Genomic DNA, 24,426 nt, shown 5'->3' on the forward strand with positions numbered 1-24,426 from the left:
TTTTTAAAAGGGACTTTTTTCTTTCATTTGTTTTTGTTTTTTTTTTTTTGTTGCTGTTGTTGTTTTGGTTTTGTTTTGGTTTTTTTTTTTGTTTTGTTTTTATCTTGTTTTAGGTCACTTTTTTTAACTCGAGTATTTAAAAAAAAAAAAAAAAAAAAAAAAAAAAAAGGACAACCCAGCCCTTTCAATTCTGGTTTTACAACTGCTTGTGCTAGTTTGTTGTCTGTTCCTGGTGTGGATTTAGTTCTAGTTTGCTGAATGTAGATATTTCTGTCTGTAGCATGTACCCTGCAGAACACTTTACACTGAAGTGCATTTGACTGACCCCCCCCTCGGCTGCCAGACTTGCAGTAGGTGGGCAGGTTGCTCAGATTTGGATCAGAATGCAGGATTTTCCAACAAAAAAAACCCACAAAAAAGCAGTGCAGTTTGGTCAGCTGGAGTTCAAACTAATCAGTGTGTGCAGCACCTCTGCAGTGCCTGAAGGGTGAGCTGGGCAGGGAGCTGCGGGATCCACACTCCACAGGGTCTCCCTCTCTCTCTGAGCTGTCAGAATTTAGCAACTAAAACCTGCTTTGAAGTTTGAATTTCCACCTTCCCTGTCGATTCAGCTCCTCCAGTGTAACCAAGAGTGGGAGAGGGAAGGGCAGAGCCACAGCTTTGCTCCAATAGTGCAATAAAACCCAGTCGGGAGCGTGTTGGGTCACCCTTCAACGGGATCCAGGGCTCCCAGGGCTCCCAGGAGCTCCCACCCTTGGTGCCAGAGCTGGGAAGGGGGTTTGGAATTTGCTGTGGGAATACCAGCAGGAGTTCACTCCTCGTGGCAGAGTGGGATCCTTCCCTCTGCTCTCTCTGCCTGACCCGGGTTTAATTCTAAAAAGCCACAAATCACGAAATTCATCCCCGGGGAGAACTCCCAGGGGAGGGGGGCAGGAGGTGACTCGGGATGCCTGAAAAAAGGAGGCTGTGCTCCTGCATCCTGGTTTGGAATCAGATTAGCATGATCAGCGAGGAAACTAAACCACTTGAGTCTTACTTCCTTTTTTTTTTTTGGGGGGGGGGAGAAATCCCTGCTTTGCAGAGCGCTGCCTTCCCCGGGGGCAGCGGGTGGGGAGTGGATCTGAGCCCCCCGAGGGGGAAGTGAGGGTGTGTGGTACTTGGGGGCCGTGGTGGTGGATGCTCCCAGTCCTGTGACTACTATGCAGTCTTTTCCAAGCCTCCCTGAGCTGCAGGAAGTTTTCCATCCCGGGGTGTTCCCACCCTTGCCGAGGTCAGAGCGCGGGTCGTGCCCCGACACCCCTGGGCTCCCCCTCCACCTCTGCAGAGCCACTCTCACTGTCCCCATCAGCCACTGCCCCTTTTCCTTGCTCTTTTGGATTTGGAAAAGCTCAGAGCCAACTGCTGGTTGTCATTTTGGGGTGGTTTCAGTGTTTACCACTCCAAAAGTTGTGCTGCTCTCTGGCTGCACAACCCCCCCCCCCCCCCCAAAAAAAAAAACCAGCTGGATGGAGTCGTGTTGAGTGGATTACACACAGGTCACAAGGGTTGGGCAGGGCTAATCAGTGCAACTGAAAAGAAAACAAATGTGAATAAATTAAGTTTAAAAACTAAAAAAAAAAAAAAAATAAAAATAAAAAAATAAACATTCTAGGTTTTTTCACTGCTGTTTTTTAAATAGGAATTTTAAGTCCTCTGTGCTTGTCTGTTTGCTAGGAGCAGTTTGAGACACTGTTACTGTTTTGAAATGCATGCATGTTACAAGATGAGTCTCCAACCAGAGAAAAATAAAATTAAAACTTTGTGTACATCTGTGCCTTCCTGCTGTGCTCTTTGCCAGGGTCCTGCTCAGCTGCCATCAGCCAGGGAGGTGTCCCAGACGGGGCAGCATGAGGGGGATGCTTTAAACTGCCAGAGGGAAGGAATTCCTCCTTGGGAGGGTGGGAAGGCCCTGGCACAGGTTGCCCAGAGAAGCTGGGGCTGCCCCTGGATCCCTGGAAGTGTCCAAGGCCAGGCTGGACGGGGCTTGGAGCAACCTGGGCTGGTGGAAGGTGTCCCTGCCCGTGGCAGGGGGTGGCACTGGGTGGGCTTTAAGGTCCCTTCCAACCCAATCCATCCCATTATTCTTTGGACCACAACTGGAGAAGCCTTTTTACAGTGCCTGTAAAATGGGGGGGCTTAAGTAAGAACTGATTTTACCAAGTCCTGGCTCCCAGAACAAATGGATTTGTCCCACTCCACGAGCTGCAGCTCAGCCCTTCACATCCAGGTGCTCTGAGGGGATCAGTGCAGGTGGCTCAGAGGGAAAGGTAAACTCTGCTCCCACCTAAAACCTGAGCTGCTCCTCACGGCTTTATAGGGAGGAGAACTCGATCCTCGTGTTCAGACCAAGCAAAGGCAAGTTCACTCCAAGCCAGAGGTTTATTTTAAAAAAGTCCTGGGACGGGTGTGACACAGGAGCAGCGGTGCTGGGCTAGTCCATGCGAGCCTTCAGGGTCCTCGTGGTGATCTTGTCTTTCTCTCTAGAGGGGGAAAGAGAGAAGATTGTTAATAAATCCACGTTTAGTCCCCACATACAGCCTGTCCCTCCCTTAGGAAGCTGCAGGTGCACAGGCAGGCTGGGTCACCTGAACTCAAGGTGGCTGTGACAACTGAGCAAACCCCCTCCTCCTCCCCCCCAGGGGAGCTCCCGGGTTTGGAATGCTGCAGGGAAGTAAACTAAGCTGCTTCAGGAGCCACTTTAGTTGCAGAGCTGGGAGTTAACACTGCACCCAGCTGAGGCAAAGAGCATCCTCTTGGCCACTGCTACCCGTGTGTGAGGGACCATGCTCCCACATCCCAGTGGGAATGCAGCCAGGGAATCCCTGTGCAGCAAGAATCTGACTCCAGGCTTCACTTCTCCTGCAGTTCAAGCAACAGGCACTCAAATGAACACACTGAGAATGAACAAAGCATTTCTAAAGACACCGGTGGAAGGGAGCAGGGTTAGGGATACCCTGGAAACCAATCCCTGCAGTGAACTGAGTGCAGAGCCTGTTCAGGGAGCAGCACTCACATGATGTGAACCACCACCCCCATCCCAGATATGGCATCTCTGTCCACGGCGTTCAGCATGGCCTGGGAGATCGTCTCGAAGAGGTGGTCGGGCTCCTGGGGAACAGAAGCAGCAGAAGTTGGGCTAAAAGCTGCATGGGATTTGGTCCAAGCCCCCAGTTATCATCCAAGACCCTGCAAGACTTTTCCCTCAGGCCGTTTAACCCACGGCCTCCCCTCCCGAGCTCCTTCGGGAAGCGCCGCAGGACGGAGCTTCCCACGCAGCCCACGTATCCCGGCTGCCCAGTGAACCCGGGAGGGTGAACCCACGAATCCCAGCTGATCCCAGCCCTGGCTCACCATGTCTGGCTCCCAGAGGGACTCGCACATCCCGTACATCTGCTCGGAGCAGGTGCCGCTGACCACGAAGTCGTCGGTGACCATGGGGCAGCCGATGAGGTCCAGGGAGCAGATGAAGGGCTCGTGTGTCACGGGGTCCAGCCCAGCAATCACGGGCTCTGTGTAATAGGGGCCAAACCTGGGGGGAACAGACGGCTCAGAGCCGGCAGGGACCCCCCAAGGACCATCCATCCAGCTCCTGGCCCTGCCCAGGACACCCCAACAATCCCACCCTGTCCCTCAGAGTGTTGTCCAAACGCTCCTGGAGCTCTGGCAGCCCAACCACCCTCTGGGGGAAGAACCTTTCCCTGAGATCCACCCTAACCCTCCCTGACACAGCTCCAGCCCTTCCCTGGGTGCTGTCACTGCTCACAGAGCAGAGGTCAGGGCTGCCCCTCGGGAGGAAGCCGTGGCAGCCCTGAGGTCTCCCCATCAATGCAATCCCACCTCCCACGTAAATGTCCAGACAAGGAAAACATCCCACAGCTGCTTTTAGGTGGAAGAACCTTCCAGGGCAAACTGGAAGCACCCTGCAATGGTTTTGGCAAGGCAAACAGGACAAACATCACTAAATTATCCAGCCTCCATTTGGCCACACCACGAGCAGCTGTCACAGGAACTCCAAAACCAGCTCCAGGGACCTCACCCTTCCCTGACAGGGGACAGAGGATCTGCCTGGGAGTTACCGTCTCTCGTAGAGCAGGTTGGAAACCATGCTCATAAAAGTCTGGGGCTTGATCTGCCTTCCCTCCTTCAGCTCGTAGAGATTCAGCCTGAACTTCAGCCTCTGGGCGCTGCAAGAGATGAGAAGTGGGATTAAAGCAAGGCAGGTTGGTTTTCCTTTCCCCTTCACCCAGGCCTGAGCTGTTCTGCTGCTGACAGACACCAGCACCCGAGGCAGGTGGTGCACAAACAGCTCTTCTTATGTCTGAACTTCAGTTTTCGTAGTGATGTGACCTTAAATCACACGCAGGATTTATTTAAAAAGCTCTCACAGAAGGGAGACCAAAACCAGGAGTGCTGGCACATATTACATTACATTACATTATATTAATCATGCATGTTATCCCCTCCTTACGAACACACACAGATACTTACACCCAGCACAAGCTGCCCCTCGGTATTTATTGTAAATAAACGGGAACACGGGGCCGGGAGGGCCTCACTTACACCGTCTGCACGTCGGTGGCCAGCCCTGCCAGCCCGATGTAGAGCCTTTCTCCCATGGGGAAGATCTTCTGGAAGTCGGTGGTGACGGTCTGCGCCTGGATCCCGAAGCGCCGGTCGGCGGCGATGGCCACGCAGCCCTTGCCCTTCATGGCCATGACGGCCCCGCCGTTATAGGACATAATCGACTGCAAGGGAGAGCTCAGCGGTACCGCCGGGGCCGCCCCGGCCCGGGGCCCGGCCCCGCTCGGCCTCGTGGGCTCGGCTTTGGCTACGGAACGACCCGGGGGAGACCCGCGGGGAGCGGCCTCCCGCCCTCCTGCCTCCCCCGGGCACCCGCGGGCACCCCCCGGATCTCACCATGGTTGCGGCAGCTCGGATCCCGCTCAGAGCTCGCTCAGACCCCGTTCAGACCCCGCTCAGACCCGGCTCAGGCCCGGCTCAGACTCCCCTCAGGCCCGGCTCAGACTCCTCGGGTACTGCCGCGCCGTTGGTCCCGCCCCCCGCCGCTCCCCATTGGCCGTCGCCGCGGCCTCGCGCCGAAGCGCCGCTCGCGATTGGCGGGAGGGGAGGACAAGCGAGGAGCTGATTGGCTGAGGGGGAACGGGAGGGAGGGGCGGGGAAAAGTGAAGAGTCACAGCGAGAGGGGAATGATGGGAAGGGGGAATGGAGGGACCGGGAATGGAGGGATCGGGAACGGAGGGATCGGGAACGGGGGGAGCGGGAACGGAGTGGGGATGGGGGAATCGGGAACGGGGGTGGGATCGGGAACGGAGGGACCGGGAACACTGGGATGGGGAACGGAGGGATCGGGAACACTGGGATGGGGAAGGGAGGGACCGGGAACGGAGGGACCGGGAACACTGGGATGGGGAACGGAGGGACAGGGAACGGAGGGATCGGGAACACTGAGATGGGGAACGGAGGGACAGGGAACGGAGGGATCGGGAACACTGGGATGGGGAACGGAGGGACAGGGAACGGAGGGATCGGGAACACTGAGATGGGGAACGGAGGGACAGGGAATACCGGGATCGGGAACAGGGGAATAGGAAACAGAGGGACCGGGAACACCGGGATAGGGGGACAGATGGATCGGGAACAGCGGAATCGGGAACAGCTGGATCAGGGGGAACAGCTGGATGGGGGAACAGCTGGAGCGATGGGGGAACAGCTGGATGGGGGAACAGCTGGATCAGGGGAACAGCTGGATCCATGGTGGCACAGCTGGAGCAGGGGGGCACAGCTGGAGCAGGGGGGCACAGCTCCGGGTTCACAGGGCCATGGCACAGCTGGATAAGCCGGTAGGGACGTGACACGGTCAGAACATGGCACAGCTGGATATATCGGGATATCGGCTGGATTTCAGGCCTCGCACTCCCACCGTTTGGGATCCAGGGACAAACCCTAAACTCTTCCTCTGGGGCAGGGCCAGCGGGGCTGCCCAGAGGGAAGACACCTCTTTGGAAAGTGCCAGCAGCACCGAGTCTCTCTGTAAAGTCTCTCTGTGGAGTCAGGGATCACCCAGGGGAGGGGAAGGACACGAGGCTGGGAGGATGTTTTTTATTCCGGGGGGAATTCGCTCTGCAGAGCATTGGATTCCCTTCCTCACCCACCGGCTCTGTCCCGGAGGAAACAGGATTAAATGTTTCATTTTGGGGAGTGAAGTTGTGCCAAAGGGAAAGAGATCCATGTGTTTGGAAACAGCCCCGGTTCCAATGGAAACCTCTGTCCCGGGCTGGGGCTGTTCATCCGTCCCGGGACCAAGTCCTGGAAGCACAGCCCGGCCTGTGGCTGTTTTAAAGTGCATTTTAAAGTGTATTTTTAAAATGTTTTCCGCTGTAAAATGTTTCTGGCAGAAGTCAGAGCCCACATTCTGCCTGGTGGGAACATCCCAGGCACTGAGGAGAGATGGAGCAGCGGAGCCAGATGGGAATAACAGGGATCTTCCCAGCATGGCTTTGTGCCCTGAATTAAACCAGAAACATCGTTATTTCTGTTATGAAAATAAAACCAGGGCAAGCAGGGAACGTAAATAGATTTTACGAGAGTTTTTAAGGGGGGGGAGCTCAGCAAATGCAGATTTTTGACCCACTTCAGCTTATTTTTAAGGCGAAACATGGAAAATCTGGATAGAAACAGCCTTTTAAGTCTCTGCTCCGATTTAATGTCCCTGCATGTTACGGGACACTGAGGTGCAGAGGGGCCGATTTTGTGCACGGCAGGGGCTGCTTTACTCTCATCCAGCGCCTCGGAGGGAGCCGGGAACCCACGGGCAGCACCGGGGCCGCATCCTGCCCCTGGCGCCTTCTCCCGGTCCGGCTCAGTCCATCCCGGGAAAAGAAGAGAGGGGGAAAAAATAATAAGGAGCGGCGGAGGTAAAAGGGCGGCCGCGTCCCTGGGTGGGCTCGAACCACCAACCTTTCGGTTAACAGCCGAACGCGCTAACCGATTGCGCCACAGAGACCGCGCTGCGAGCGCCGCCGCGCCCGCCGCACTCGGGGGGAGACGAGAGAGCGGGGCCGGGACACCGGGAACCGGGATAACGGGGGTACCGGGGCCGGGACACCGGGAACCGGGATAACGGGGGTACCGGGGCCGGGACACCGGGAACCGGGATAACGGGGGTGGGGGAGCCGGGAACAGGGGTACCGGGGCCGGGACACCGGGAACCGGGATAACGGGGGTGGGGGAGCCGGGAATAGGGGGAGAGGGGATGGGGAAACCGGGAACGGGGATAACGGGGCTGGGGGAGCCGGGAATAGGGGCAGTGGGGATGGAGACACCGGGAACCGGGATAACGGGGGTACCGGGGCCGGGACACCAGGAACGGGGATAACGGGGATGGGGGAACCGGGAATAGGGGTATCGGGGCTGGGGGAACTGGGAACAGGGGTACCGGGGCCGGAACACCGGGAACGGGGATAACGGGGCTGGGGAAACCGGGAACAGGGATAATGGGGCTGGGGAAACTGGGAACAGGGGTACTGGGGCTGGGGAAACTGGGAACAGGGATAATGGGGCTGGGGAAACTGGGAATAGGGGTACTGGGGCTGGGGAAACTGGGAACAGGGGTACCAGGCAGGGCTGGGGAAACTGAAAATAGGGGTACCGGGGCTGGGATACCGAGGCTTCAGGCACCGGGATACTGAGATTGGGTGTACCGGGAATGGGGATACCCGCACCAGGAACCGGGGCACCGGGGCTGGGGGGACCGGGAACCGGGATACCGGGACTGCGGGCACCGGGAACTGGGATACCGGGAAAGGGGGCACCGAGACCCTGGGACCTTGGTGTGGGTACTGGCGTTGGGAACGGGCGCATTGGGCACAGGGACACCGGCACCAGGCACCGGGATACCGGGCACCGGGAATAGGACACCGGGACACCGGCACCGGCACCGGGCGGGGCCGCAGCCGTGGCCGGGGGGACGCGCGTGGGCGCTGCGTGACACCGGTACCACCGGTACCACCGGTACCACCGGTACCGCCGGTACCACCACGTGGGCGGCAGCGCCCGCCCGCTCCTCTCCCTGCCCCTTTCCCCCTCTTTTAGTTCTTACCCGCTTTTCCCTTTTTTTTTTCTTTTATTCTCTCTCCTTTACTTTTACCCCCTTTTTTCTTTCCTTTTCTCATATTCTTTTTTTTTCTTCTTTCCCTTCCTTTTCCATTTTCCCTCTCTTTCTCTAATTCCTCTGTTTTTCTTCCATTCCTTCCCCCTCCGTTTTCACTTTTTCCTTCTCTTTCTCTAATTTTCCCCAATATTTTTTCCCTTCCTTTCCCCTTTCCTTTTCCCCCCACCTTTTCCATTTTCCTCTTTCTCTAATTTACCTTTATTTTTCTTCCTTTCTTTTTCCCTCCTTCCTTTTCCATTTTCCCATTCTCTAATTCCCCTCTATTTTTCTTCCGTTTCCCCCTTTTTTCCTTCTCCTTTTCCATTTCCCCCTTCCTTTCTCTAATTTCCCTCTATATTATTTCCTTTTTTTTTTTCCCGCCCCATTTTCCATTTCCCAAAATTCCCTCTATTTTTCTTCCCTTCCTTTTTCCCCCCTTTCCCTTTGCTTTCCCTTCCCTGCCGAGCACCGACAGTCCCGGGGAAGATCCCGCATGTCCCGCGTCGCCTCCCGAGCGGGAATTGCCCCATTTGGGACCCCGAATTCCCCGGGGTTGGGGGGTCCCGGGGCACCACCCGAGCGGAGAAGGGGGGACACAGGGACCCCTTAACGGGGAGCGGAGCTGTCGCCGGGCACCACTCGCATTTTGGGGCCATTCCAGCGGTTTTTGGGGCGCTCTCATTTCCCCCCCGAGCACAACGTGGAGGGAGCGGCGGGACCCTCCGCGACCACCGGGCCGGGGTGGGGATGCGGGGTTTTGGGGAGGGGGGGTCCCCCCAATCTCGGCCCCTCATTCCCCTCCTCCGCAACCCCCCAAAGGAATGAGGTCACGTGAGGCGGGCGGGGCCTGGCGGCGGCTGGAGGAGGGAAAAAAATAAAAAAAAAAAAAAGAAAAAAGAGAGGAGGAAAAAAAATAGAAAAAAAAAAAAAGAGGAGGAAGAGGGAAAAAAAAAAAAGGAGAAAAAAAAAAAAAAGGAGCGAGAGAGGGAAAAAAAAAAAAAAAAAAAAAATAAAAAGAGGGCCGCGGCGGCCGCAGCGCGGAACCGAGCGGAGCCGCGACGAGCGGCGGGAGCGGAGGGGCGGCCGCGGGGCCGCCGCCACCAGGTACGGACCGGGCCCGGTGCCCCCCCCCGCCCCCGGCCCCGCCGCGGGGCCCCCCCGCGCCCGCCTCGCCCCGCGCTCAAAGATGGCCGATACCGGGCCGCCTCCCCCGCTTTGTGCCCGGGGCACCGGGACCCCCCCTCCGCCGGGGCACCGGCAGCGGCGGCGGAGCCCCGGCAGCCCCGGGGGGAGGCCGCGGGGGGAGGCTCCTTCCCCGGGCCCCGCGCGGGGCGATGCGGGGAATGGGGGGGGGCGCGGCGGGAGCCCCCCCGGGGCGGGCGGAGGGGCCGGGCCGGGCTGTCACAGCCGGCCCCGAGCACAAAGGGGCTGCGGGGCACCGGGAACGCCCCGGGGACACCGGGGCTGCCCCGAGCCCGGATGGGGGGGGGGGTTTGGTGTCCCCGAAACGCAGCGGGAGCTGCCGGCGGTGAACGCCCCCCCCACCGGGCACAGCGCGGGGTCACGCGTGTCCGTGTCCACCCCGTGTCCACCCCGTGTCCATCCCGTGTCGGTGCCCACCCCCTGCCCGTGCCCCTGGCGGGTCTCTGCCCGTCGCGGGTCTCTGCCCTCCGGGTGTCACGCACCGCGGACACGTCCCGCCGCCGGGACCTGGGGGGGGGGGTGTGTGTGTCCCTGTGTGTGTCCCTGTGTGTGGACACGCGTGTCCGTGCCCTCCCCGCGGGGCTTTCCATCCCCGCATCCCGGTGTTTGGCTCCCCGGTGCGCGGGTCCCGCATCCCGCCGGCAGCGGGCGGGGGGTCCCGGCGGGCGCTGTCGGTGGGCGCGGGGGCCGCGCTCCGGGGCCGTCTCGTCGTGTCCGCGGTGCGTGGGGGGCCCCGTGGGGGGTCGTGCGGGGGGTCGGGCCGTGCCGGGGGGGAGCCGTCCCGGTGTATTTCCCGACCCCCGCGCTCGCCGCCGCCGGAGGGTCCCGCGGGGAGGGGGGGCGGCCGCTCGGGTCTAAGTTACCGGTGACTTTGAAACGTCCTTCCCCACGCGTGCCGTGGCCGGGGGGGGTTTTGGGGAAGGGGAGGGGAGGCACCGTGCCGCGCCACCGCCCACGGAGACAAAAGACCCCGAAGGTCGGGGCCGGGGGCGCGGGAGCCGCTCGGGAGCGGGGCAGGGGGTGCGGGCGCTGCCGGCGGGACGGGGCGGCCCCGGGGGCTGCGGCGGGTCCCGGTGCGCGGGGGGGCCCGGGGCTTTGTTCGCCCCCGCGGCAGGAAATCGCCGTGGTTATCACCGGGTTTATTAGAACCGGTTTGCGCCGGTGGCTCGGGCTCCCCCCTCCCGCCAAGCCCCGGGGCCGCCATTGGCGCCTGCGAGCGCCGAAAGCTGCAAAATCCCCCCCAAAATGCAGCCGCGGGTCCCGCGGCCCCGCGTGGGCAGCCCGGTCCCGTGGCAGGGGGGGCTGGGGACAGGGGATTGAGGCACCCCCAGACATGGGGAGGGGGCTGGCAGTGGTCCCCCACATCACTGGCAGGGTGTGGAGGACTTGGGGGCACCTGCCCGGGGGCAACAAGGGACACACCCGGGGGCTGTCCGAGGGGAGAGCTGAGCCTGAGGGGGTGGAGAGTGGGGCTTTCCAAACCCACCAGCGCCCCTGGCCCTCCCCTGCCTCTGGAAGGGGATCCCAGAGCTCGGCTTGGTCACAGGGGTGTCTCGAGGGCCCCATCCCGATGGTGTCCCATCCCTGCAGCATCTCCATCCCAGTCCCAATGGTGTCCCCATCCCTGCAGCATCTCCATCCCAGTCCCAATGGTGTCCCATCCCTGCAGCATCCCAGTGGTGTCCCCATCCCTGCAGCATCTCCATTCCAGTCCCAGTGGTTATCCCCATCCCTGCAGCATCCCAGTCCCAATGGTGTCCCCATCCCTGCAGCATCTCCATCCCAGTCCCAGTGGTTATCCCCATCCCTGCAGCATCCCAGTCCCAATGGTGTCCCCATCCCTGCAGCATCTCCATCCCAGTCCCAGTGGTGTCCCATCCCTGGTGCAGGTGTACCTGTGTACCTGTCGGAGGGGGGGATACATGTGTGTAAGTGTAGCCTGTGTGTACATGTGTGTACATGTGTGTACAGATGTGTACAGGTGTGTACAGGTGTGTAGGTGTGTGTGCATGTGTGTGCATGTGTGTACATGTGTGTACATGTGTGTACAGGTGTGTACAGGTGTGTACAGGTGTTACACACGTGTGCCTCCTCTTGGTGGGGGGTGGGTGCCCACGGGGGTGGCTGTGGGTGCGCCCACGCTCATTTACACAATCCCAGGGATCCTTCTCCCCTCTCCCCCTCTCCTCGGATGGTTGTAATAATATTCTGGCTCCTCTCCAAGTATCGGGGTTGCCATGGAAACAATAAAACTGCAGCGATTTCGGGCTCCGCCGTCTCCCATTGTAAACGTGGAAGCGCTGGAGCGGGAAGGCGGCGATTCCCGGTGTCCTCAGCCCCTGCTGGGGGACGCTGCCCGTGCCCCCTGGGCTCACCTGGCCTGGCACACCCTCAGGGGTTCTGGGTGGCCAACCCAGGGCTGGGGGGTTTCTATGGAAACCGTGGGATGGTGGCTGGAAGCACCTTTTCCATGGACCAAACCCAAAATACACTTTGTGTGTGTGCGTGTCTGTGTGTCTGTGTGTCTGTGTGTCTGTCTGTGTGCCTGTGTGTCTGTGTGCCTGTGTGTGCACACACGGGAGCTCCGGGCGAGGGACTGGCTGACAGGGGGGATTTGTCCCCACTCAGAGGTGTCTCAGCACCTTGGGGACCCACTTGGGGACCCCAGGGAGACACAAGCATGAGGCAGAGGGAGCTGGGCAGCACCCGGAGGGAGGGGCTGCACGGGGGGAGATGTGTGGGTGCTGCTCGTGCACCCCCAGGGCTGGAGGGGTGCAGGGCTGAGGGTGCCCCGGTGCTCCCAGGGCTGAGGGTGACACTGGATTTGCTCCCTGAAGGGCGAAGTGAGCCCTGCAGGTCCCAGCCTTGCACAGAGCTGCCGTTAAGGGGGTGTTTCCCTGCAGGGAGGACCCGCCGTGGTGCTGCTCCAAAATGCACAGGACCACCAGGATAAAGATCACCGAGCTGAACCCCCACCTGATGTGCGCCCTGTGCGGCGGCTACTTCATCGACGCCACCACCATCGTGGAGTGTCTGCACTCCTGTGAGTGTCCCGGGCCCCCACGCTGCGCCCAGGGGTGCCCCGAGCCCCCCAAAGGCTGGTTGTGCCACACCAACTCCCTCCCGTGCTGCCCAGACCCGCCCTGCGTCCGTGTGGAGCTGTGGGGTGATGGAGGGGGCTGCAGCGGGCAGGGGTCCTGTCCCCCAGCCGGTGTGGGGGCCCAGGGGTGCCACTCTGGGCTGGCACAGAGGCTCTGCCCCCTCGTCCCTCTGCTCACACCGAGTCTCTCCCCACAGTCTGCAAAACCTGCATCGTTCGCTACCTGGAGACCAACAAGTATTGCCCCATGTGTGATGTCCAAGTGCACAAAACCAGGCCCCTCCTCAGCATCAGGTGAGCTCGGGGGGGCTCGGGGGGCTCCCCATGTCTCTGCAGCCTGTGCCCGCTCCGGGGTGCAGCCCTGAGCACCTGGAGTGGGGAATGGGGCTCTGGCCCCAGCCCCCCCTCACAGCACAGAACCCCTGCCCCGATCCCACCCCCTGTGCCAGCGGGGATTTGGGGGCTGTCGGGGTGGGAAGGGAATGGGGACAGTGGGAAACACCAGCGTGGGGGGGACAGGACTTGGGGACATCTCTGTGGCAGCAGGAAGAGGCTGGGACAGGTGCCCTGACCCAGACCCATCCCAGACCCATCCATCCATCCACCAATCCATCCACCCATCCATCCACCATCCATCCACCCATCCATCCATCCACCATCCCTCCATCCATCCATCCATCCACCAATCCATCCATCCATCCATCCACCAATCCATCCATCCATCCATCCATCCATCCACCAATCCATCCCTCCATCCATCCATCCATCCACCAATCCATCCATCCACCACCCATCCATCCATCCACCATCCATCCATCCATCCATCCACCAATCCACCAATCCACCCATCCATCCATCCATCCATCCACCAATCCATCCACCATCCATCCATCCACCCATCCATCCATCCATCCATCCATCCATCCATCCATCCATCCATCCACCCATCCACCCATCCATCCATCCACCCATCCATCCATCCACCAATCCATCCACCATCCATCCATCCATCCATCCATCCATCCATCCATCCACCATCCATCCATCCACCATCCATCCATCCACCACCCATCCATCCATCCACCATCCATCCATCCACCCATCCATCCATCCACCCATCCATCCATCCACCCATCCATCCATCTCTCCCTCCATCCATCCATCCATCCCCACAGCCCCCTGTGCTCTCCAGCTCCCTGCCCTGTCCCCTGTGGGGTTGGTGCCCCGGGGGGGTGCCGGGGTGGCAGTGCCAGGGTGGGCACAGGTGACAGTGACTGTGTGAGGTGACAGTGCCAGGGTGGGCACAGGTGACAGTGGCCCTGTGAGGTGCCGGTGGCTCTGTCACAGCCCCGGCCGGGGAGATCCAGGCCCTGTTGTGGAATTGCAGGTGGTTGGCATAGAAACCAGGGAAGGCTGTGATGCATCACCCGGGGCCGTTCTTTCCCCTGGGTTTGTTTTTTTTTAGCCTCTTCCCTGTAAATCCATTTCTGTAGTAACACTTTTTTTGCCTCTTTTTTTTTCATTTTTTTCATTTTTTTTGGTTTTTTCCCTTTCTGGTTCACTATGAAATATTTACACTCGGGCTCCCACGGCTCCTCCAACACATCCCTGGCTGCCCGTGCAGACGGATCCACCGGCGCCGTGCCCACGTGCCCAGGCCCTGGGTGCCCTGGGGACACTTTGTTTGGTCCCAGAGTAGGGAAAAACACGGGGGGGGTGGTCCCGTGGGGGCCTGATCCACAGGAAAATCCCTGCCCTGTTGCTTCCCAAACCAGGTGCCAACACCGGGGTGTGTTGCCACATCCCCCGTGCCCACCCCAGTGCCCCCCAGTTGCCACCACACTGGGCTTGTTGGGGCTGGCTGGTGGCAGAGCTGGGAATTCAGCAGGCTGAGGGCTGATGTTACCTCGGCTTGCTGCGAATTATGAAGTGAATTCTCTGGGTATTTATTGTAAATAAAGTCCCAGCGGGGGCCTTGTGAGCCGGAGTGACGTCACCGAGGAATTCGGGATGAAAGACGGTGGCTGGGCTAAAAATAACTCGGGGCACAGTCGTTTGTTTGCCTTGCAAATAAAGGCCTTATTATGAAATGGAAATAATTGCGGGGATAATTGACTTTTCACCGGGCCCACTGCTCCTGCTTTGCTTTTGAGGTGTTAAAATCGTGCCACGTTCCCCCGCCTGCAGGTCCCAGCCTTCCAGCAAAATCCCGCCTGAGGATGGGGCTGGAGCTTCCCTGGTTCCTCGAGTGCTTTGGGAGATCCTGCCTTGGGATATTCACATTTTAGGGACTCCACTTTCCCATAAAACAGCCCTGGCAGTGGGCACTGCCCTGCCCTCCTTCCCACGGAGGGAAATCAAAGCCTGAGCCCTGGCACTGCAGCTCCAAAATAAATCTTTGGAGTCCAAAAATAAAATTGGATGCGAATATAAACTTGCAGAAACATTTGCTGATCTTAGATTTGATTTTTTTTTTTTTTTTAAATTCTCGGTGTGTGTTTTTTGTGATTGTTTTGACTGCTGAAACGGCTCCTGGCCCCGACTCCTGCTGTCATCATTCCCAGCAATTACGGGGATTTTTGAGATGGTTTTCTTCCTTTTCCCAGCGTTAACCCTTTGTGGTCAGGGTGGGGGTTGTGGGTATCGCTGTGGGATGGGGATTTGGGGCTTTGGGATGTGGAACTGGGGATTTGGGGCTTTGGGATGGGCTTTTTTCAGGAGGGAGACGGGGGAAGGAGGGAGCACGTGGTGCAGCTTCCAGTAACCCTGGGAATAAACTGCTCCCTAATCCCGCTGATTTCTCTCTCCTTTCCTATTTCCCCCCTCCCAGGTCGGACAAAACCCTTCAGGACATTGTGTACAAACTGGTCCCGGGGCTTTTCAAAGGTACAGCCACGGGCAGGGGGAACTGGGGGGGTTTTTTGGGGACAGGAACAGGGACAGCAGGACAATGTGTGTGTGCACAGCCAGGGATGGGCTCATCCCACGCTCCGGGGGCTGCTCTGAGGGGACCCACGGGATGCAAAGCTGGGAGCAGGAGCCTGGATTTGCTCTCCAAGTGCCCCCCCCCGTCCTTGTGGGGGGGAAAATTGTGGGGTCTGCGGGTGTGGGAGGGCTGAGGAGCAGCTGAGCTGCCGGAAAGGCTTTGTCAGAGCAGCGGCTCTGAGGGTTTATGGGTTGATTGCTCCTGCTAAAGCCGCTGCTCCCCGGGGGGGGGGCACTGGGCAGTCTGGGGGCTCCTCTCACACCCCACTCTTTGCCCCCATCTCTCCTCGGAGAGGTGTTTTCCCCCCTCACCCTCCTCCTCCTCCTCCCTCAGATGAGATGAAGAGGCGCCGCGATTTCTACGCCGCGTATCCCATGGCCGAGGGTGAGTGTCCCCCCCCCGACCCCGCCGTGTCCCTCCCCAGCAGCGGCTCAGCCCCTCCCTCCCTCTGCTCCCGCAGTTCCCAACGGCTCCAACGAGGATCGAGGGGAGGTGTCCGAGCAGGACAAGGGGAACCTGACGGACGACGAGATCGTCAGCCTGTCCATCGAGTTCTACGAGGGCTCCAGGTACCACTTTTGGGCTCCTCCCAAACCTCTGCCTGGGTTTGGGGTTTGGGAAGAAACTCCCACCTTCTCTCCCCCCTCTGGCACTGAGATCGTGGAGTCACAGAATGGTTTGGGGTGGAGGGGACCTTAAAGATCACCTCATTCCACCCCCCTGCCATGGGTAGGGACACCTTCCATGCCAAGCAGGCAGGGAAGCTCTTTCCTAAGAGCTGCTGTGTCCCTGATGCTGGTGGTGGCCTCTGAGGATGCCACTGGCACCCGGAGCAGCGTTTTGGGAGGAGTCAGTGGTTGCAAGGGCCTGGATTGGAAATGGGCATGCAAGTGGCTGGGGGGGTGAAGCCACAGCCTGGCTGAAGGTCACTGGATGCCTCCTCCATGGACAACCCTTCTGGGGGGTTCTTCTTCCTCTCCACCTCTTCATTCCTCCATAAACTTTGTCCTGTGTTTCCTTTCCTCCCCCCCCAGAGAGGAAAAGAAAGGCACCATGGAGAACGGGGACCTGGAGAAGGAGAAGGTGAGTGTGGTGGGACTGCGACACGGGGAGCTCCGTGCCCGGCTGCCCCCGGGGCTTTTGGGGTGCGGGGGAGCACAGGAGGGCACCCCAAAAGGGTCGAGGGCACCTCCTCGACCTGCCCGGTGGCCTCAGCGACGTCTCCCCCCGGCCCCAGAGCAACGGGCTGCGGTTCCTGCGCTGTCCCGCTGCCATGACCGTCATGCACCTCGCCAAGTTCCTCCGCAACAAGATGGATGTTCCCAGCAAGTACAAGGTGAGGGGACCCCCGGGGGTGCCTGGGGGTGTCTGGGGGTGCCTGGGGGTGCCCGGGGTCTGCTCATTGCCCGGATTTCGCTGTGCCCTGGTGGGCTCGGAGGGGCCGGGGCCGGTTTGGCCTCCCCGTGTTGCAGCCCCGGCTGCAGGCGCCGGGTTCTGCTGCCCCCAGACAGCTTTGCTCTGCCAGCCTTTCCCTGGGGCTGCATCCAACCTTTCCCTGGGGCTGGATCCATCCTTTCCCTGGGGCTGGATCCATCCTTTCCCTGGGGCAGGATCCATCCTTTCCCTGTGGTTGGATCCATCCTTTCCCTGTGGCAGGATCCAGCCTTTCCCTGGGGCAGGATCCATCCTTTCCCTGGGGCAGGATCCATCCCTTTCCCTGGGGTTGGATCCATCCTTTCCCTGGGGCAGGATCCATCCTTTCCCTGGGGCAGGATCCATCCCTTTCCCTGGGGTTGGATCCATCCCTTTCCCTGGGGTTGGATCCATCCTTTCCCCAGGGCTGGATCCATCCTTTCCCCGGGGCAGGATCCATCCTTTCAGGCCTGTTCCACGTAACCAGGAGCCCCGGGAGCCCCCCGCTCTGTGGGAGTCACTCGGGGACAGCGACCCCCTGACCCCCCACGGGTGGCTCTGGGGGGTTGGCAGTGCCTCTGTCCCCCCCCCCGGGGCCCTGACGGTGTCCCCGTGTCCCCTGGGCCAGGTGGAAGTGCTGTATGAGGATGAGCCCCTGAAGGAATATTACACCCTGATGGACATCGCCTACATCTACCCCTGGAGGAGGGTGAGCGGGGCTGCTGCCGTGGGCACACTGGTGCCATGGGGTGCCATGGGATGCTGTGGGGTGCCATGGAGTGCCTGGGAGTGCTGTGGGGTGCTGTGAGGTGCTGTGGGTCCAATGGGGTACTGTGGGTGCTGTGGGGTACCATGGGGTGCCGTGGGATGCTGAGTGGTGCTGTGGGTGCTGTGGGGTGCCATGGGGTGCCCTGGGGTGCTGTGGGGTGCTGTGGGGTGCTGTGGGTGCTGTGTGGTACCATGGGGTGCCGTGGGATGCTGTGTGGTGCCATGGGGTGCTGTGGAGTGCTGTGGGGTGCTGTGAGGTGCTGTGGGTCCAATGGGGTACTGTGGGTGCTGTGGGGTACCATGGGGTGCTGTGGGATACTGTGTGGTGCCATGAGGTGCTGTGGGGTGCCATGGGATGCTGTGGGGTGCCATGGGGTGCCCTGGGTCCAATGGGGTACTGTGGGTGCTGTGGGGTACCATGGGGTGCCATGGGATGCTTTGGGTTGCCGTTTGGTACTTTGGGGTGCCATGGGGTGCTATAGGGTACTGTGGGGTGCTGTGGGGTACTGTAGGGTACCATGGGTTATGGTGGGGTGCTGTAGGGTGGTGTAGGATGCCATGGGGTGCCATGGGATGCTATAGGGTGCTGTGGGGTGCTGTGGGGTGCCATGGGGTGCTATAGGGTGCTGTCAGGCGCTGTGGGGTACTGTAGGGTACCATGGGTTATGGTGGGGTGCTGTAGGGTGCTGTAGGATGCCATGGGGTGCCATGGGATGCTATAGGGTACCGTGGGGTGCTGTGGAGTGCTGTAGGGTACCATGGGTTACGGTGGAGTGCTGCAGGGTGCTATAGGATGCCATAGGGTGCTATAGGATGCCATGGGGTGCTATAGGGTGCTGTGGGGTGCCGTGGGGTACCGTGGGCACCACAGGGTGCCAGCCGTGCCCCTCTGCCCCCCCTCCTTCCCCGCAGAACGGCCCCTTGCCTCTGAAATACCGCGTCCAACCCGCCTGCAAGCGGCTCAAGCTGTCCCACCCTGCCCCTTCCGAGGGCACCAACACCAGCGGCGCCTCCGAGTGCGAGTCGGGCAGCGACAAAGCTCACAGCCCCGCCACGCTCCCCGCCACCTCCTCCTCCCTGCCCAGCCCTGGCACCCCGTCCCACGGCTCGCCCAGCTCCGGCACCGGCACCACCCTGAACGGCACCTCGAACTGCCACCCCCTGGCACCCACCGGCGCCCGGTGCCGCAAAACGACTGTGAACGGCAGCGCGGGCTCGGCCTTGACCTAAAACCCCGCCCGGCAGGGACTGCCCCGCCCCGGCTTTTCTTATGTAGATTGTTCTATACAGACCTTATATAAATATATATGTTGTACATAGGGAGAGGAAAAAAAAAAAAAAAAAAAAAGAAATAATTATACATACTTATTTTCTATCGACCGAGCAGATTAATTTAAAAAAAAAAACAAAAAACAAAACAAAACAAAACGCAGAACAAGACACAGGAACGTGGGTGGGTATTTTTTAAATGTTCTCTTTTTTTTTTTTTTCTGTTCGTCGGTTCGTTCGTTTGCGGTTGGTTGGTTGGTTGGTTTGTTGGTTGTTTTTTGGTTTGGTTTTTTTTGTCGTTTCTCGGTTTGTGGACTTTGGTTTCCCCTTCTGGGAGCTGCATGCCGGAGCTGGGAGCCACGCAGGTGCTGCCACAATTCCCTGTTTCCTCTCTAACGCTTTTCCCTCTCCTCCTCATCCCTCTCTCCTCGCTCGTGTCCCGCCCGGAGCGAGACGGGGACTCAGTGGGGACTCCTGGCTGCACAGGTAAGGGCCAAGCACAGGTAAGGGGCCAAGCACAGAAGCCAAAAACTGCCCCTCAGCCTCGCTGTGCTGTGGGGTTTTTTGTTTTTTGGGGTTTTTTTTTTGCATTTTTGTGTTTATTTGGGGGTTTTCAGGCGTACCTGGTGCCCGCAGCTGCCCCCTGGTCCAGGTGTCCCACCACCCCCAGCTTTGCCACGCGTGAGTTTGGGTCTTTCTTTGCTTTCCCTGTGTTCTCTGGACACACAGTCCCCTGTGTTTCAGGCTCTGGGCAGGCAAAGCCTCGCACAGACACTTCCCCTCCTTGCACAGTAAGTTCTCTCTTTGGGGTTTTATTTCCCAGCTTAAAAATTATCTCTGCTTGCAGCTTGCTGGCACTGGGGGTCGGAGGACAACCCTTTGGGGATATTTTCTCCTCCCTGGGGGTGCCAACAGCTCCGGGAAATTTGGGGGCATCCAAATGGTTGGGGGTTTCAAATCCAGGAGGGTGTGGGGACCCCCCCAGGGCGCCCATTTCCAAGCGTTTATTTTTTGGTCTCCCCCCTCCCCACCGTCCTTCCCACCCTCTCCTCCTGCCCTCGCATTGGGTTTTTAATAAAATAAAATACAAAAAAGCAGACTACAGTGCCTTTAGCCAGGAGGCTTCGGTGAGGGGCGAGTGTGGGAAGGTCCTGCCGTGCTTAGGGCAGGAGTGGAGCGGCCCCGAGGGAAGGGACCAACTTCCCACACGGACAGAAAAAAAGCACACGAGCCCCGGGGGATGCAGATCCCGAGGGTTCCTCTCCTGTCCTTGCTGGGGAGGGGGATGAAGGACACAAAACAATTATAGCAAGTGCCTGCAGCGCCCGGCGGCCCCCACGGCACGGTGAGAACCAAAGGAAGGTGGAATTGTAGGGACAGCCCCGACTCCCAGGGTCGGGAAAACACGGGATGTTGTTACTGTAGCTTCTGATTTGGAACTATTGTTTTTGGGAAGTGCTGCACCCCCAGCACGGACTCGGCTATAGCACAGCCCCAGGCGCTGGGGAGGCCCCGGGAAGGGTCCCCGCGGGGCCACTTTTGTCTCTTGTCCCCACCCCCTGGGCTGGGGCTGGGCCGGGGGGCTCCAGGTTTTGGGGGGGGCTCCGTTTGTCTCGACTTTGACACCCCTTTTCTCCTTGTAAATAGGCCAGGCTGGACTGTGGGAGGCGGCTGCCTCGGGCTGGGGTTCGTGTGGGGCTCGGGAGGGGGTGGTCTGGTCTTGGTTTTCCCTCTGTGGTACAAACCCGATGGCTCTGTGTGTTTGCATCCTGTACGGCGTTTTAATGTCCTGTAAGATAGCCCGGTGTCCAGGTATTGTTCTTGGTTACACATTTGTATGGATACAGCTTTGTAAATGTAATAAATGCTGCAGACTGTCCTTCCCGCCTGCACAGGGGCAGCTCCTGGTGCCTCCGTCCCAAATCCCACCGGTCCTTCCGTCCCAAACCCTGTGGGTCCCTCTGTCCCAAATCCCACAGGTCCTTCTGCCCTGCATCCTGCAGGTCCCTCTGTCCCAAATCACACAGGTTTCTTTGTCCTGCATGCCACAAGCCATTCCATCCCAAATTCCACAGGTCCCTCCATCCCCAATCCCAAAAGTCCCTCTGGCCTGCATCCCATGCGTCCCTCCATCCCAAATCCCGTGGGTCCTTCCATCCCAAACCCCACGGGTCTGACCATCCCAAATCACACAGGTCCCTCCATAAGAAATCCCATGGGTCCCTCTATCCCAAACCCCACGGGTCTGACCATCCCAAATCACACAGGTCCCTCCATAAGAAATCCCATGGGTCCCTCCATCCCAAACCCCACAGGTCTGACCATCCCAAATCACACAGGTCCCTCCATAAGAGATCCCTCCTCCCCAGATCCCACAGGCCCCTCCATCCCAAATCCCACAGGCCCCTCCATCCCGCATCCTGACGGGCACCCACAGCTCTGGCAGCGCAAAACCGCTCCTGAAAAACCCCACTGTCCACAGGATTCCTTCTTTCCCAGCTGCTGCTGGTTCGCTGCAGCTCCTCAGTAATTCAGATTTAATCGGGGTGGGGGCTCAGCATCTCCCCCCTCCCTCCGTGCCCTCCAGTGGGATGCACATCCCGGTGGTCCCGAGTGCATCCCGGTGGTCCCGAGCTCCCGTGGGCTCCACGTCAGGGCTGGGGGGGCAGGGGGGCCCCCTGCACCTCCTCCCCGTTGTGGGTGCCGTCGCAGTACGGGGGGTTTTGGGTGCGTTTGCAGCCGCAGAGCCAGGCGGGCCCGTCCTCCTGGGGGGTGAAGCGCAGCGGGGACATCCCCGGGGCCGCCTTCATGTGGGAGCCGTCACAGAAGGGCTGCGGGCAGACGGGCAGGGGGTAAAGGGGGGGGTCTGGGGGTGCCCGGCTGCTTCCCCGCGGGGTGTGTGAGACACAGGGGGGGCCGCGACCCCCCTCATCCCACCCACGGGCAGTGCATCCCTCGGGAACTGGGGGGGCGGCGGGAGAAGCCGGGGAGGGAACAGCGCCTCGTGCCCCCTAAAAACCTCCAGTCCGGGACCGGGGAGGGGGGTCCCTGTGGGGTTAGTCCTGCCCTGGCCCCATCGGCATCCCCGCACATCCCAAGTGGAGGGAGCAGAGCCCCTGGACCCCCCCGGAGTCCCTGGACCACCCCCAGCTGGCGGAGCCCCCCCGGAGCCCCCCATAGCCCGGAGCCCCCCGGACCTCCCCGGCCCCTCCAGACTCCCCCGCTCACGGAGCCCGCCGTCATCCCGGAGCCCCCCGGACCCTCCGGAGCCCCCCATGACCCGGACCCTCCGGAGCCCCCCATGACCCGGACCCTCCGGATTTCCCCGAGCCCCCCCGGTCCCCCCGGCCCGACCTGGCGCTTGCTGTGCCCGCACGAGCACCACGCGTACTTCTTGCCCGCCTTCAGCTCCACCGGGAAGGGCTCCTTGGCGGCGATCGCGGGCTGCGGGGGGGTGGCGGAGCGGAAGAAGAAGGGGGCCCGGCCCCGGAGCGCTCCCAGCAGAGCCCCGAGCGTGGCCGAGCCGAGCCGGAGCATGGTGCCGGTCACCTTGCCGGGCTCACCGCACCCCTGTCCCGGTCACCTTGCCGGGCTCACCGCACCCCTGTCCCGGTCGCCTTTCCGGGCTCACCGCACCCCTGCCCCGGTCGCCTTTCCGGGCTCACCGCACCCCTGCCCCGGTCGCCTTTCCGGGCTCACCGCACCCCTGTCCCGGTCGCCTTTCCGGGCTCACCGCACCCCTGCCCCGGTCACCTTGCCGGGCTCACCGCACCCCTGTCCCGGTCACCTTGCCGGGCTCACCGCACCCCTGCCCCGGTCGCCTTTCCGGGCTCACCCCACTCCGGTCCCGGTCACCTCCCCCGGCGGCTCCTCCTCCCGCGTCGCCGGAAGGTTCGGGCCGGGCGGGCTCGGCGGGAGCGCCGGGCTCGGTGCGGGAACGTTCCACCGGGCGCGGATCCGCGGCTGCTGCCGGTGATGCTGCCGGTGATGCTGCCGGTGATGGTCCCGGTGATGGTCCCGGTGATGCTCCTGGTGCTGCTGCCGGTGATGGTCCCGGTGATGCTCCCGGTGATGGTCCCGGTGATGCTCCTGGTGCTGCTGCCGGTGATGGTCCCGGTGATGCTCCCGGTGATGCTCCCGGTGCCCAATCCCGCTGTCCCTCCCGGTACGCGGTCCCGGTACCCGATCCCGGCTCCTGTCCCGGTGCCCCGATCCCGGTACCAGTGTCTGATCCCACTCCCTGATCCCGGTGCCCCGATCCTGGTTCCGCTGTTGATCCCGGTTCCCGCTCCCGGTTCCCGCTCCCGGTCCCAGTCACGATGCCCGATCCCACTGCGCGGTCCCGGTGCCCGCTCCCGGTGCCCGATCCTTTTACGCGGTGTCGGTGCCCAAACCCAGTCCCCGATCCCGATCCCCGGGCCTGATCCCGGTCCCTTTCCCGGGCAAGAAGGATCAGGATCCCCGGCTCCCGAGCCCTCCCCGTGCCTCAGCTTCCCCCGGGAGAACGGGGGGCGTGGAGCCCTTGGCTTTGGTGCTTCCAAGCAACAAACCCTCGGGAGAGGGGAGGACTGGGGAGCTGCTGGATGCTCGTGAGGTCAGCGAGTGGTTTTGGGCCCTCAGTGTGGGTTATCCCTGTTTTTGGGGGGAGGAAACCTTTCCACCAATTGCTCCTCCCTCGCCCTGGTCTCCTCTCATTCCCAAAGTGAACCCTCCCGGGGATCCCACTCCTGCATCCCGAGAGCATCCCTTGCTCCCGATGCTGCCACACATTCCCTGTGGAAAACAGGACCCGGCACCTTTCAGGGAATTCATCCCACAGCCCCTATTTTCTTTAAATTTGCCCCTTTCTGCATTAAAAAACTCTTTGATATTAATATTAATATTATTTATTATAATAAAGAACAGTCAAGCAGCGTGAAAAAAATATATCTTAGCTACATTACCTTAAATTGCCAAAAATATACACATTTTTCTCTTTTATTTAATTAAAAAAACCCCCAAAACAAATCCAAAAAAAAGACACATGCAACATACTAAATGAGACATCAGCATCAAAACGGGTAAAGAAACGTACCCCAGTGCAACTGAAACACAGATAATCTTTAGCTTTTTTTTTTCCTTTCTCCTTCTCTCCCTCTTTTTTTTTTTTCCACAGGGATACAACTGGCGACCTTCCAGCAGTGCCCCCCTTCTCCCCTCCCCTCTCCCCTCAAGCTGCCAAAGGGACTTTTGGCTCTGGGACAGGTTGAGGTGACAATTCCCAGGGACTGGGAGCCTTTGGAAGGTGTTGGAGAGATGTGTGTAAGTGCTTTATGTCTCTTATCCCCCTCGCCTTCTCCGGCCTCATCCCACCCTGTCCCAGGAACCCCCGGAGATCCAGGGGGGGGGATCATATTCCAATTGCTGCCACCACCGAGCAGGGGGCCAGAGATGCTGCACAGCTCAGCCCTCCCTGATTTAACAGTGAGCCTGCCTAAA

General features: G+C 60.1%; 3 protein-coding genes and 1 non-coding gene across 7 annotated transcripts; 1 reads left to right on the forward strand and 3 right to left on the reverse strand.

Annotated features, from left to right (window-relative positions):
* Positions 1-2,399: 2,399 nt before the first annotated feature.
* On the reverse strand, positions 2,400-5,067 carry PSMB3 (proteasome 20S subunit beta 3). The gene is made up of 6 exons (XM_027748122.2): positions 4,957-5,067; positions 4,600-4,784; positions 4,116-4,223; positions 3,391-3,568; positions 3,053-3,147; positions 2,400-2,519 (listed from the first exon to the last, which is right to left on the reverse strand). Exons 1-6 carry the CDS (start codon positions 4,957-4,959, stop codon positions 2,471-2,473), a joined length of 618 nt encoding a protein of 205 aa, XP_027603923.1. The 5' UTR covers positions 4,960-5,067; the 3' UTR covers positions 2,400-2,470.
* Positions 5,068-6,989: 1,922 nt separating this feature from the next.
* Positions 6,990-7,063, reverse strand: TRNAN-GUU. The gene has a single exon. It is a non-coding gene; the product is annotated as a tRNA-Asn (tRNA).
* Positions 7,064-7,264: 201 nt separating this feature from the next.
* PCGF2 (polycomb group ring finger 2) lies at positions 7,265-20,827 on the forward strand. 3 transcript variants are annotated; one of them, XM_039388155.1, is made up of 10 exons: positions 7,265-7,282; positions 12,316-12,455; positions 12,710-12,806; positions 15,343-15,398; positions 15,832-15,882; positions 15,959-16,067; positions 16,533-16,581; positions 16,736-16,834; positions 17,540-17,620; positions 18,592-20,827. In XM_039388155.1, exons 2-10 carry the CDS (start codon positions 12,344-12,346, stop codon positions 18,907-18,909), a joined length of 972 nt encoding a protein of 323 aa, XP_039244089.1. In that variant the 5' UTR covers positions 7,265-7,282; positions 12,316-12,343; the 3' UTR covers positions 18,910-20,827. The 3 variants fall into 3 exon arrangements, with proteins under 3 accessions (XP_039244089.1, XP_039244088.1, XP_039244087.1); XM_039388154.1 differs by lacking the exon at positions 7,265-7,282 and adding an exon at positions 9,245-9,313; XM_039388153.1 differs by lacking the exon at positions 7,265-7,282 and adding an exon at positions 9,646-10,131.
* On the reverse strand, positions 20,706-22,939 carry CISD3 (CDGSH iron sulfur domain 3). 2 transcript variants are annotated; one of them, XM_039388156.1, is made up of 3 exons: positions 22,702-22,939; positions 22,303-22,497; positions 20,706-21,779 (listed from the first exon to the last, which is right to left on the reverse strand). In XM_039388156.1, exons 2-3 carry the CDS (start codon positions 22,483-22,485, stop codon positions 21,600-21,602), a joined length of 363 nt encoding a protein of 120 aa, XP_039244090.1. In that variant the 5' UTR covers positions 22,486-22,497; positions 22,702-22,939; the 3' UTR covers positions 20,706-21,599. The 2 variants fall into 2 exon arrangements, with proteins under 2 accessions (XP_039244090.1, XP_027578268.1); XM_027722467.2 differs by lacking the exon at positions 22,702-22,939 and having other exon boundaries at positions 22,303-22,568.
* Positions 22,940-24,426: the final 1,487 nt, after the last annotated feature.

The sequence above is a fragment of the Pipra filicauda genome, unplaced genomic scaffold, assembly GCF_003945595.2.
Source record: "Pipra filicauda isolate LSUMZ 115617 unplaced genomic scaffold, ASM394559v2 scaffold615_size277210_pilon, whole genome shotgun sequence".
In the NCBI taxonomy this organism is placed as follows: Eukaryota; Metazoa; Chordata; class Aves; order Passeriformes; family Pipridae; genus Pipra; species Pipra filicauda.